At 44.5% G+C, this 12720-nt stretch overlaps 1 protein-coding gene across 1 annotated transcript in view; it reads left to right on the top strand.

The window, feature by feature from the left end:
- The window catches only part of Nop60B (dyskerin pseudouridine synthase 1 Nop60B), a 74929-nt gene that overhangs the window by 2707 nt on the left and 59502 nt on the right, over nucleotides 1–12720 (top strand). Inside the window, exons 5-6 of the mRNA XM_050186997.2 lie at nucleotides 3488–3658; nucleotides 8148–8274. Of these exons, the coding sequence (XP_050042954.1) occupies nucleotides 3488–3658; nucleotides 8148–8274 (298 nt within the window). The remainder of the gene's footprint in view (nucleotides 1–3487; nucleotides 3659–8147; nucleotides 8275–12720) is intronic.

Genomic DNA, 12720 nt, shown 5'->3' with positions numbered 1-12720 from the left:
TCGCACTTTGCACAGTCCTTAACTTGTTCTCAAGCTTCTTTGTCAGTCTCCAAGTCCCTGCCCCATATGTCAGCACCGGTAAAACGCACTGATTGTACACCTTCCTTTCCAATGATAATGGTAAGCTTCCAGTCAGGAGCTGATAGTGTCGGCCTTATGCAATCCAGCCCATTTTGTTCTTCTATGAATTTCCGTCTCATGATCAGGGTTCCCTGTGATTAATTGACCTAGGTAAACATACTCCTTCACAGACTCTAGAGGCTCACTGGCGATCCTAAACTCTTGTTCCCTTGCCCAGTTATTCATCATTATCTTTGTCTTCTGCATATTAATCTTCAACCCCTCTCTTACACTCTCTCTGTTAAGGCCCTCAATCATTTGTTGTTACTCGTCTGCAGTGTTGCTGAATAGAACGTCATTGGCAACCCGAAGGTTGCAGAGGTATTCGCCGTCGATCCTTACTCCTAAGCCTTCCCAGTTTAATAGCTTGAATACTTCTTCCAAGCATGCAGTGAATAGCATTGGAGAGATTGTATTTCCTTGTCTGACCCCTTTCTTTATAGGTATCTTCCTACTTTTCTTGTGTAGAATTAAGGTAGCTGTGGAACCTCTGCAGATATTTTCCAAGATATTTATGTAAGCGTTCTGTACTCATTGATTACATAATGCCTCTATGACTGCTGGTTCTCTACTGAATGAAATGCCTTTTCGTAATCTATGAAAGCCATATAGAGAGGCTGATTGTACTCTGTGGATTTCTCGATTACCTGATTGATGACATGGATGTGATCCATTGTAGAGTATCCATTCCTGAAACAAGAGATTGCTCTCACTAAATAACCCTTGCACCTGCCAGGACCAGAGGACAAGAGTCGAATTGATGAGGATTTACTCTATTTTCTTAGCATTGGCATGCAGCTTGGTATATCTAGATTTCCCGGCAGTACGAGTATATGTGAAAAATGCTGTATTGTACAGTTTTACTGGCTGCTGTCACAAATTGCTTGTAAATTCTCTGTTTTCTCAGATCCTGCAGCCTGTAAATTTGTGATGTCAACTGCATGTGGCCACAATACGTAGCTAGGGTTGCCAACTCTCGAGTGGACAAAAGTCAGGATGAAGAAGGGGAGCTGCTGGCAACGATGGACGCTGTTAGTGCCAGAACCCGCAATTCTGTGCATGCAACAAAGTAGCACACGTTTTATAGTCCTACCTTACTGTGATTTACAGCAAAAAAAGGTGGTGTAGTTGCCTAGATAACACAGCTACCAATACAGATGGAGGTACTATGAATGGTTAGAGCCTAGAACCACAACAAAAAGCCGATTGCCTAAGAGAAGAATGCGCAGCGTAGCCTATAAGCATTATGAAAAAGAAATCTGGTCTATTGATGGTCGTCCGATAGAAAGACTATCAAAAGTTGGGACATTTGACCATCCTGACTAGGTCAAGTCAAGACATGGGACTTTCACTCAAGAGTAGGCGAAGTTTTGCAAAGCTACATATGTACCGGGGAGCAAAATGGGTCAGCTGGTTGGTTTCCACCAGCTTCTTTTATTTTCTGCAGCAAGTGTCAAGTTGCGAGGGGATGCATGTTGGAGTCAAAGTCCACTAGCAGTATCAGTCTACTTTGTGGTTTTATTTGCTGAACTCGTATCACTGTGATGACGGCTGAGCCAGCCGTGTCTGTAAGCTGAGAACTTCGTTTTTGATAAGCCCCTCCTGTGAGCTTCCCCTCGACAGTTAGGACTGCAGAGAAACGTGTGGGACTATTCAAGCACTCGTCATCTCTACACTAGCTAAATTGTAAGCGTCAGGAAATATAGAATGCTAAAGGAAAGTATGCAGATCATGTGCACGTGCAAAACATTTTGTTGCATTTTCCTGCAACGCAGAAGCACATCCTTCAACCTTCCCTCTTTTTTTTCCATTTAGCAGTGCCTGTAATTCATAACAAAATGCATGTAAAAACTGTGCTCGCTATGTTTACGAAGATTGATAAAAGTTAGCTAGCTGTTTTTCTGTTTCAAGGCTCTGCAGCTTTGGTCCTTCTTGTTAACTTTGTACATGTGAATTTCTTGGTTACGGAGAATCAGATTGTTGCCATGAGGATAATTGTTGTGCTTGTTTGGGATCATAAACATTTTGGTCAGATCTTAGTAACATTGATCAGTTGCTGTAGTACAGCGTTGGAATACAAAGTAATAAATATTTTCCGGAATAAAATTTGATTAGTCCATACTGGACAGTTTTGTCGGTGTTGGAATATTCGGGCACTTATTTCGCTGAAGCTTGTGTACCTCAAGCTTTTCCAATGTTTCTTAAATACACTGAATTTTCTTAATTTTGTCCATCTCATCATTAATTTAGCCAAGATGTGGAGGGCTATAATCACAGCGTTAATGTGCATGAGTATCTCATGTTTGATCTGCCAGCCAAAGGTCTAAAGTTCTCATCCTGTGCATTCGGGTGTGGATTCTGCCAGTTTCCGTGTGTCAAATTAATGCATGAAGTGCAAAGACAGCCTTAGTTATAGTTTTTCTCAGTTGTGTTGAGAAAACGGGTTCTTAAAAATATAATACCAGCAAAACGAGTGCATAAAATATGAATGGGTATGCGTGTTCTGTGTTGGTACAAGCACACACATGGTAAGTACTGAATTTTACTAGAGTAAAATATCATTTACCACTTTTATTGCCTTAACTAATGCATCTCCATTATTTGTAATTGACCGGAATATGAGTTGAATATTAATAGGTATGTTTGTTCTGTGTTACAAGCACTACCACTTGGTATGCACTGAATTTTACTACAGTAAAACGTCATTTACCACTTTTATTGCCATAACTAATGCATCTCTATCATTCGTAATTGAGCTGAATATGGATAGGCATGTTTATTATTTGCTACGTGCACTACCGCTTGGTATGTACTGAATTTTAGTACAGCAAAACATCGTTTACCACTATTATTGCCTTAACTAATGCATCTCGATCATTCATAATTGAACTTTCGCATATTTTTTTTTTCCATGATATAAATTGTTTCCGTACCAAAGTTGTACCACAAGCTGTTGACTTAATTCACAAACACCTAAACTTCAGGTTAGGTGCTTGTTAGTGACACATATGGTCACGAAATTCCTAGAAAAACTTTGTGTTGAGCATTTTAAGAGAACAAAGCATGTTCTTAATGTTAGTAAATTCGGTGAACGCATGTTTACAGTTTGCACATGATTCATAGCAAAGAACAGTGTAAATGCCTCGTTGAAACATACTGGTTGGATTCCATCTTTTGTGAATATCAGATTTTGTTCAAAACCTATCGGTAAGCTCTTATGTATGATCACCTCTGTGTGCTTCTACTATGGGACAAAGTTCTGACATGGCTTCACTTCGCTAGGTGAGCATTTAAAAAAATTAAACTGTTTTCTCTCGTTTTTGTAGTGAAACAATGTGGAAATTCTCCTGTTTTCAAATCCGCGCAGGTGGAGAAGACAGGCCACAGTGGGACACTGGACCCCAAAGTGTCGGGCTGCCTCATTGTGTGCATCGAACGGACCACACGACTTGCCAAGTCCCAGCAGAGTGCGGGCAAGGAGTACGTGGCCATCTTCAAACTGCATCAGGACGCCCCTTCGTTTGCACACGTTGCCCAGGTGAGGGTCGTGCCTCTCTCGGATGGAAATGACTGGCAGGGGATCTCACTAAAAGAGACCCACCAAGTTAGTTTAGATTGGTGAAGTGTTTTCTTCGGCGATGTATTTCCTAGCACTTTTGCATGTTTGGACCCCATTTGCTCAAAAAAAGTTCTATAAAGCTCACTCGGCTAATATCTGGTTTGGTCACCTTACATTATAGTGCAGTGGGGTAATATTATTTAGAATCAAATGTGATCCTTCTTTATTTCTAAACTATTGACCATGTCCTGAACAGGTGGTTGGCCAACTGTTACGGCATCACGAAAAGTTAGCACAAAAACTTCAAGCAAGCCTCTACAGTTACTGACCGATGATTCAGGCCCAACAGCGAATGCCAATTAGTCTGAGTAATTGGGAGTTCCTAATACTGTATTCATAAAAAAATAAGTGGCCTTATTCCACAGGTTGGCAAGTTGGCCGCACTTTTGTAATGCCCTTTTCTTATTCTAATTCCATTTCAAGCTTCGTCACTCAGTGGTTAAAGCAATGTGCCGCCTGTGTTATCAGTGGGATCAGCTGTTCATGAACGGTAGATGATATAGAGTGTCATAAAATTGAGTGGAATGCATTGCCACCAAATAATGGCCGGTGTGCCGACCACAGAGACGAAGGTGCAGTTAGTGCATCTACCCAGTCTTCATCCCATGGCAACATAACAAAAGTTGACCGTGCTCTGGTAGCTAAGTGATTGCATATTATGATTGCATAATCCTTCGCAGCAACAGTTGTCTGGCACTTCGCTCGCCGCCTTCATTGGCTCAGATATCAAGGGTGGAGCTGGCACCACTTGCAACTGCTTGAAGAAGTCGCATGGGACCGTGTCGCTATTTACCACAAAATTAACAAACGCTGGATGTGCAGAAGTTTAATGACAAATTGCGCGAATTGCAAATGCAGCCTTTATGACTTAGTGGCCTGGCTTTTCCTGTTGTTTGGGCACAGCCGGCCTCTCAGATTGACTAGGCTTTGCTAGTTTCGGTTTCAAGGAGGCGCCAGTGACATATCAAAAGCAAAATACAGTGAAACCTCGTTAAACCGTAGTTGGCCGGAGCTCGGAAGAAGTACGTACTAAACGGTAGTAATATAAGCAGGAGTGCTGCTCGAACATGTGCTGGAAGCTGCAGTTTCCAGCACATGTTTACAGCTTGCAGCGCACGTTTAGTACGTGCAAATGGTTGTTCGACCTTAAATTTGTGATCAATTCGTGGGAATTTCCTTTTGTGCCAGAGAGAAGATAGTTGGGTGATGAAAAAGCTGATGGAAGAAAGTTAACCGAGATATCTTTCTTCTAGTCTGCAGTGGGATGAGTTTCTTCTAGTCTGAGTGGGATGAGTATTGTTTCTGCATGCAGCAGAAACAATACAACCCACATGATTGTGCCAAGACACAGTCAGTGAAAGATGAACACCTAGATATTTAAATGATTCTGCAGTTTCTAGAGCCTCACCATTAAGAAAGTATGTGTTTCGTAATTTCACTGCAAGTAGTAAATCTTATAAGTTTAGTTTTTGAGGTATTTACGCTCATTTGCCAGTCTGAGCACCATCTTTCAATCCTATTCAGTTCATTTTGTAATTTATCACAGTCAGCCTTGCATTTTAATGGCCGATACAGAATGCAGTCGGCATATAACTGGATTTCTGAGTGTATACCCTGATGAATATCATTTATATACATTAAAGATAAAGTGGGTCCCAAGACGGAACCTTGAGGCACACCGGACTGAACAGGTTGAAATGATGGACATTATTAATTACGACAGTTTGTCATCGATTACTTAAATATTATTTCACCCACTTTATTACTTTTTCGTTAACTTTAATCAGCTTCATGTTATATATGAGGCGATTATAAGCCACACGGTCAAAGGCTTTAGCAAAATCTATAAATATGGCGTCAGTTTGTGTAAGTTCATGAAGGTTAAGGTGAATGTCTGTAGTTAGTTCAAGAAGCTGGGATTCACATGACCAGCCTCATTGAAAACCATGCTGGTTTGCGAATAGAATGTGGTTGCTAGCCATGTACTGCATGATTTGAGAAGATAAGGCGTGTTCAAGTAGTTTGCATACAACAGACGTAAGGGATATAGGCCTATAGTTTGTTAGCTTGTATTTGTCACCAGTTTTATATATTGGTATCACATGTGCCAATTTCCAGTTGTCTGGAATTTCGGTGGTGTCGAGAGACTGTTGAAACAATAGTGTAAGTATAAGAGCAGAATTGTGCTTTGTCATATTTAGTAGCTTAGTACAAATACCGTCAGGACCAGGACTAGAAAACGATGGCAAACGCTCAATAGTTTTCACAATACCGTCACTTGTCACAGTAATACATTCCATAAATGGAGAATATCCCGTTGGTCTCGCCTTTTTTTTTTTTTCGGTGCCATGTTTTGGTTTAGATTGTAAGTCGACCCGGTCCCCCCCCACTTCAGATTTTCAAATTTTAAATAAGAGGTCGACTTACAATCGTGTAAATACGGTAAGCGTTTGCGTATATGCGGACCAGCTAAAGATTATTCGAACTGGTGCTCATTTCATGGGGCAATCAGGAAGGAAAGCTGCGCTGAATGAATAAGGTCGTACAGTCTGCTCAGTATGTAGCTCATCAGTGTCATTATATATATCTTAGTATTCGATATTACACCCTATTGGTGCATCTGCATCGATTCATGGGCGAATGCCGTGCATGTGACGTTCAAAATCTGTTTTGCACATGCACCACGTCCGCTTACCTAGATGATAGTGTGGCACACCGACAAATGACCTGCTTGCTTTCGTGAAGCTTCTTGGTCACAAATATCCAATGGCAGGTGCAGTCCTCACTCAAATTTGCATTCAGGCTACATTCTTTTCTGCCCTGTCACACCACACTGATTCAGGCTTTTGCAGCTGCACAACGGAAGCCAAGGATGCAACGTTTCATCTTTAGCCAACCTTAGCGGTCCACTTGTGGCCGTAATGAAACGTTTGTCGAAACCACAAGCCTCCTAAATTGTGTTCACAACAACAATGTTCACGACGCGGCTTGAGTTGATCGAGTCCAAAAGTTTTAATAAACCATCATTTGAAGAAGAAAAAACAAAGAAAAAAATGCTGGGACCATGACAATGCTTCTGCACACCGAAAATTCCATCAATCTTTATGCAGACCTTGTCAAACAGGGGTACTGGGAACGAGCGGCTGAGCTTTTTTCTCACCGCATCAGCAGTTTTTGCCGTACATCTTTGGTCCCTATCACATGCGAAGTAATGTGATCTTGTAACGATTTGCTTTCCGAACTGTTACGAGACTGTGACCCAGGTTTGCATTTACATAATATAAACAATGCACTGGTGACGTTTACGTCTGAGACCACTTATATTACTGGTGCGGGGTTATGTTGTCATGTGCATTTTTAAAAAATGTTCGCAGGCCTTTCTTCTTTTCTTTTTTGAAAAAAAGGCCACACGAGACCTAGACCGAAATATACTTTGTTATCGGTCATGACATATTCCACGTTAGCATTGTCACCTTACTGTATAAGTAGGTAATAAATGTTAATTCATTGAAATATATTATTTGCCTCTTCACAAAGAAAAAAAGAAAGGCACTGACTAGCACAACACAAGCCTATGAACGGAAAGCCCTCGGTTATTATTTTCTAGGCCACATTTAGTTGGCACATCCAGCATGTAAATTTATGGTGGTCTCTGAGAAATCTGTATGGGTTTCCTTATAGCTTCACACTACAGTCATGTGGATGACAATGTCTGCCTGTTATGAATTTTGCTCGCCTTGCAGGCTTCCACAGAACTGATCTGCCGTAACCTTATAGTGTTCTGAAAAGTCAAATAAGGAACAGCTTTTCTTTGTATGCCTGTATTTCACTCATATTGACCTTTTCTAAGCTGTTCCAAAACGTGCGTTTACTGCTCCAAAACAGACAATTCATGCTCCAAACCTTCTCGAAAGTGCAAAATTTGCTGCTCCCAGAGCTGCTCCAAAGCTTCCTTGGCTGCTTCCATCCCTGCCATCTCTAAACAGTCCTAGTGAGGGTCTCGTTTGGGTGGTGCTGGAAGTCTGTGCAGGTAGTTCCTTGTAGCGCAAATTTGATGTTGCAAATCTATGCCACACACCATCCATGTAAGCTATTCGAGAAGGTAAAATTGGCTTCAGCATTTGATCAAATCAGAACATTCTGTAACAATCAAGCGACCTTACAATGTTTGTTTTATGCCAATAAATAACTTCGTTGCACAGCTAATCTTAACTGCACAATTCTTCCACAGTTGCAAATGGTTCACGGTGATCAAAATAGGTCGCTGGTAATGGCACAATCAATCATTAAAATTTAGCAGAATTTCTCATGGGTAATTTACCAGTGTCGGTGTGCCGGCCTGTGTGCATCTGTGCTACTATTTAGTGCCATGGGCATGATGTGTCTTGGTGTGTGTACTCCCGTGCAGGCATGCGAGAAGTTGAAAGGCGCCATGTTCCAGCGGCCGCCTCTGATTGCAGCTGTCAAACGACAACTGCGCATCCGCACCATCTACGACAGCAAGCTGTTAGAGTTCGACAGCAAGCGCAACCTGGGTGCGTGTGCCAGCCTCGTTTTTTTCCTCAACTGCAGTGGGGAGAAAGGCTGGAGGGCGCTCTCCTTGCCTCACGCTGTCGTACAGTTAAACTCCATTGATATTTACGGGACCACAGGAAGAGAATGCGTGTTCCAGGAAAGCGTAACATCCGATAATGCTTGAGGCAGCACTACTGGTCAGAGCAAAGGCTACTCTCACAAAATCTTATGCGAAGTTGAATAGGAAGCTAACAAACTGAAAACCTACTCAGTGAAACTCGTTATTTCTTCCTGCCTGTGAGATTGAACAACAACAAAAAATTCTTTAGCTGTTGCTGTTACCCTAAATGAAGTTGGTAGTTTCCGTCTGGTACTTGAGTTAAACCTTCAAATGTAACAGCCCCTTTCCAGTTTCTGTACAGCCTAGTACAGTAGAATTCTGTGAATTCGACTCCAGTTACAGTCGCCGACCGATTTTCCGGACTCCAAAAGTTCGGACATGCCCGATTATTCGGTCAGCTTCGCGGCACCGCCGTTCTCCCCATAGACCATAATGTATAACAACTGCCGAAAGTTCGGACACCTTGCAGCCTCTAGTCTGATTTTTCGGACACTCCTTGAGCCAACTCGATCGAGGGCATCATGCACCGACTCTGACCGGCGCATAGTTCGACTTGCTGAACGCCATTTTTGTTTTGAACGGAGCCTCCTTGCTGCCCCACCAAGTGGCGCTACTGGAAATCCCCGCTCATCATCATCGTTTCTGCCTGGTTCGATAGAGTGGCCGTACAGCAGTTCCGGTTTCAGCTTAGTAAGCCATGTCAAGACAATCCAGCAGCTGATTTGTTTCTTTCGCGCACGACGCTGTGAGCAGGCCACGTTTTTCGTTTGTGCGACTGGTGTCGGCACGGTGGTGTTTGCTTTGTGTGCTGTGTCGAGGTTTCGGTCAAACATCGCGGCAAGTGTCTAATGGCGCTGACAGTGCCCGCGCAGACTGCGCTGGGGAATGCCGGCAAGCGGGTGCCGGGAGGCCTAAGATTTGTCGCCTTCCGATGTGCTCCCTACTGACGCGGAAAATGTTCTGCCGAGACCTGCGCAGTGGTTGCATTGCGATTCCGGACACCGTCTCATTTGACAGTTTCACAGGTGCTGACGACGGCGAGATCATTCGTCAGGTTTCTGCTGCACCGCCGGACGATGACTCCGAGTCGGAAGATGACGCACCATGTGCTACGCTGCCGTCGCATGCGGAGCGTGCACAAGCAGTGACTGTGCTTTCAGCCGCCTATAGTAACCGTACAACCCTCTCCGAGATTCAGGCTTATCTGATTGCGCGTAAACGGAACAGCGTGCAACGGCGCACTCACGATTTCTTCAAGCCTACTGCCGAGCCCGAATGAGTGCATGGAAATAAAGGATTTCATTTTTTTTTTCTTCTTAATCTGCTTTTTCGGACACCTGTATATTCAGACATTTCCGCAGTCCCCGTGAGGTCCGAATAAACGGTCGGCGACTGTATATTTGATTTCTTGGTTAACTCGATCCTGACCGAAGGTCCCAGATGGTGCCCGTACATTTATGAGAGTGTGTTAGAACAGGAGAAGCTTGATGTGGGCGAGTTGGATTAACACACTTGAAGGAAAGAAATGAACACTAAAAAAAACATGTACGACTGACAGGCGCTAGCACCTGTCCTTCGTACATGTTCTTTTTTTAGTCCGCATCTTTGTCGCACTCATTTCTTTTCTTCAAGTTAGTACAGGGCAAATACACTTGAACATAGTTATAACGAGAGGGCTGGATATAACAAAGTAAATGAAATTCCCTTTGAAATCCCCATAGATATCCATATCTTTAAAACCTTGTTCTAACGAAACAAGATTGTTCTGACAATTTATATAAAGGAAGGGGGGGGGGAATCCCTGGATCAGACCAAGACGAATATTGTTCAACTGCGAGGCCTTTATTTCAAGGAACCTGTCTGGGTTTTCTTTGTAGCAATTGCTACAATTGGTTGGATGTCTCATTTTCCCTTTATTAATTACTTCTCTCTACCTTGCATATTTCTGCAGAACTATTACGTCAAACAATTGATGTAACGAACTACAGTGGAACCCCGCTGTTACGTTCCTCACTGCTGCGTTTTCCCGGCCGCTACGTCGTTTTCATCCAGTCCCGGCATAGCTTCCATAGGATCCAATGTATAAGGAACCCCGCTGTTACGTAGTAGCTGTGAAAACGTTCCCGCATGATGCGTCGCAACCCGAACCCGCCTGGGCTAAAGTAAGCAACGCGCTCCAACCGCCATTTTTGGCTTTTGACGAGTTTTGACCGGGCTTGGCTATGGAACTGGCTGCAAGAAGCCGCACGCCAGTTCGAGAGGCCGCCACTAGGTGGCCATTCGTGAAAATTGCTCTCACTATCATCACTGTGATTACGGTCACCGCATGGTTTGTTGGACGGAATGACTCACGGAGGAAGGAAACGCAGGAGAGGCCCTGACGTGACTCTGTGAAGCTATAGCTAAAGGGAAGCCGGAAGTTGGCGTTGCTCATGGCGTTGCTCCGCCTATCGGGCCAGCTCTCCTCTCTTGTTGACATTTATCGTGAAACCACGCCGCGCTGCGCGCAACCGGGCTGCTCGGACGCGCGCGCTCCGCAGCAATACTACTAAACAATCGTTAGCAAGTTAGCATGATTATGCCAAAAAGGGCAAAATTTCCCGCGGATATTCCTTCGTCCGTTGCCATTGCCGTGGCGCGGTGATGAGGAGGAGCAAGAGCCGCATGATGCCGGGGAGTTGCCAAATCCTAGCTTTGGAAAAGCCTTCGCGGCTCTGGACCTCCTCCGCAGGTACATCGCACCTCACAGCGACGCTGACAGCATTGCGGCCTTCCAGGTTATTGAGAAACTTTTGGTGATTTCTAGCGAGCGAAAGAAACGGCAAGCCACCATTCTAGACATTTTTAAGTTCTAAGCGCACTCTGTGGAAATAAATTGTCTATAGTTGAAGCTGCACTTTTTTCATTCATTTTCGGAGCTTTCCTCACTGTTGCGTTTTCCCGGCTGTTACATTTTTTTTCCTCGGTCCGGTGAAAAACGTATGAATATTCGTCTCCGACTGTTGTGCAGCGAGCATATCACTTTCCACCAGTTTCCACACTCATTCGGCGTGGCATTTCAAAATTCCCACATGGAATACACCGACGAGCAACAGGTCTTTCTCGCCACGCGCATGGTGGCCATGCACAAGCATCACTTCTTTCTTATCTTATTGCCCCTCTCTTCCACTGGTGAAGCTAGGCACACCCTCCGAGATCACAATCTCAGAGGCCATGCCTAGCTGTGCCATGCCACATATTGATGGTAATGCTTGTGGGTGGCATGCTAAAGAAGTAGTCACTAGAGCCTAGACCATTTATGACGTAAATAGAATGCCATGTATATGCACACCGTTTATAATGCGGTCACGCAATGCGAAATACCAGTTAAAATGCGGCTTCCTCACAGAAATCCCACGCAGAAGCCTGGTAGTGAGTGCACTTATCAACGAGTTGCACCAGCCGACAGGATGGGAGAGCGACCAGGGCAATGCGGAGGAGGAGGAGGAGAACAAGGAACAAAAGAAAAAGAATAATTGCAGCATGATGTGGGCGCGCAAAGGTTGTCCAGGCGACAGAAGCCTTTGCTTGGGTGCTTATTAGTGATGCATACGCATTGCAGTTCTTTGGCGGCTTTGGTTCTTCCTTTCCGTGCCCTCGTTGCGATGCACATCGTCTGAAGTGCAGGTGCCGGTCGTGCGACCTTGACTGCTGTCATTTTAAGGGGGGATGCGGGTTTTACATCGCGAAAAATGGCCAAAAAATCGATTTTTTGAAAGTCACATTTTCAGTTTCTATAACCCATTTTCTATCTGATACCCAAATATCGTCACTGTAAACCACTTAGAAGTGCTCTAAAGATTCGTTTTATCAGCCAAGGTGGCGAAAAATCTCGCGGAAATCGAGAAAGAACAGCGTTTTTCCCGCCACAATATCTCCGGAACGGCGCGACCGAGCGCCGCCATCTTGGTCTCGTTGGAAAGCGCATTTCCCCGTCTGCCGGAGTCGTGCCGGAGTCTGCGATTGGCCGCGCCCGCCACGTGACTCCAGCGCAGTTCGCCATTGGTCCGGCTCTCGTGTCGTCTGCTCGGCTCTTCGCACCTCGCGAGTTTGACGTCTCCACTCGCCATAATCTCGACGTGTCAAAACGGGCGCTGCGCGGACATTGCAGTCGTGTGGCCGATCCCTACGCTTGTGGACGTTTCAGACTCGCAGCTAAGCATTCCAAGCATCGGCGACGCGAACTTCGCGACCCAGATTCACGCGCGGAATCCTCGGACATGCGGCTAAGCCTTTCAGCACTCGGTGTTTCGAATTTGTCACAAATTCGTATCGCGCACGCAATCCTCGGAAATGCGGCTAAACA

The sequence above is a fragment of the Dermacentor andersoni genome, chromosome 2, assembly GCF_023375885.2.
Source record: "Dermacentor andersoni chromosome 2, qqDerAnde1_hic_scaffold, whole genome shotgun sequence".
Classification (NCBI taxonomy): Eukaryota; Metazoa; Arthropoda; class Arachnida; order Ixodida; family Ixodidae; genus Dermacentor; species Dermacentor andersoni.
Note: the sequence above shows the minus strand (reverse complement) of the source record. Positions and strands in the feature narration are given on the sequence as shown.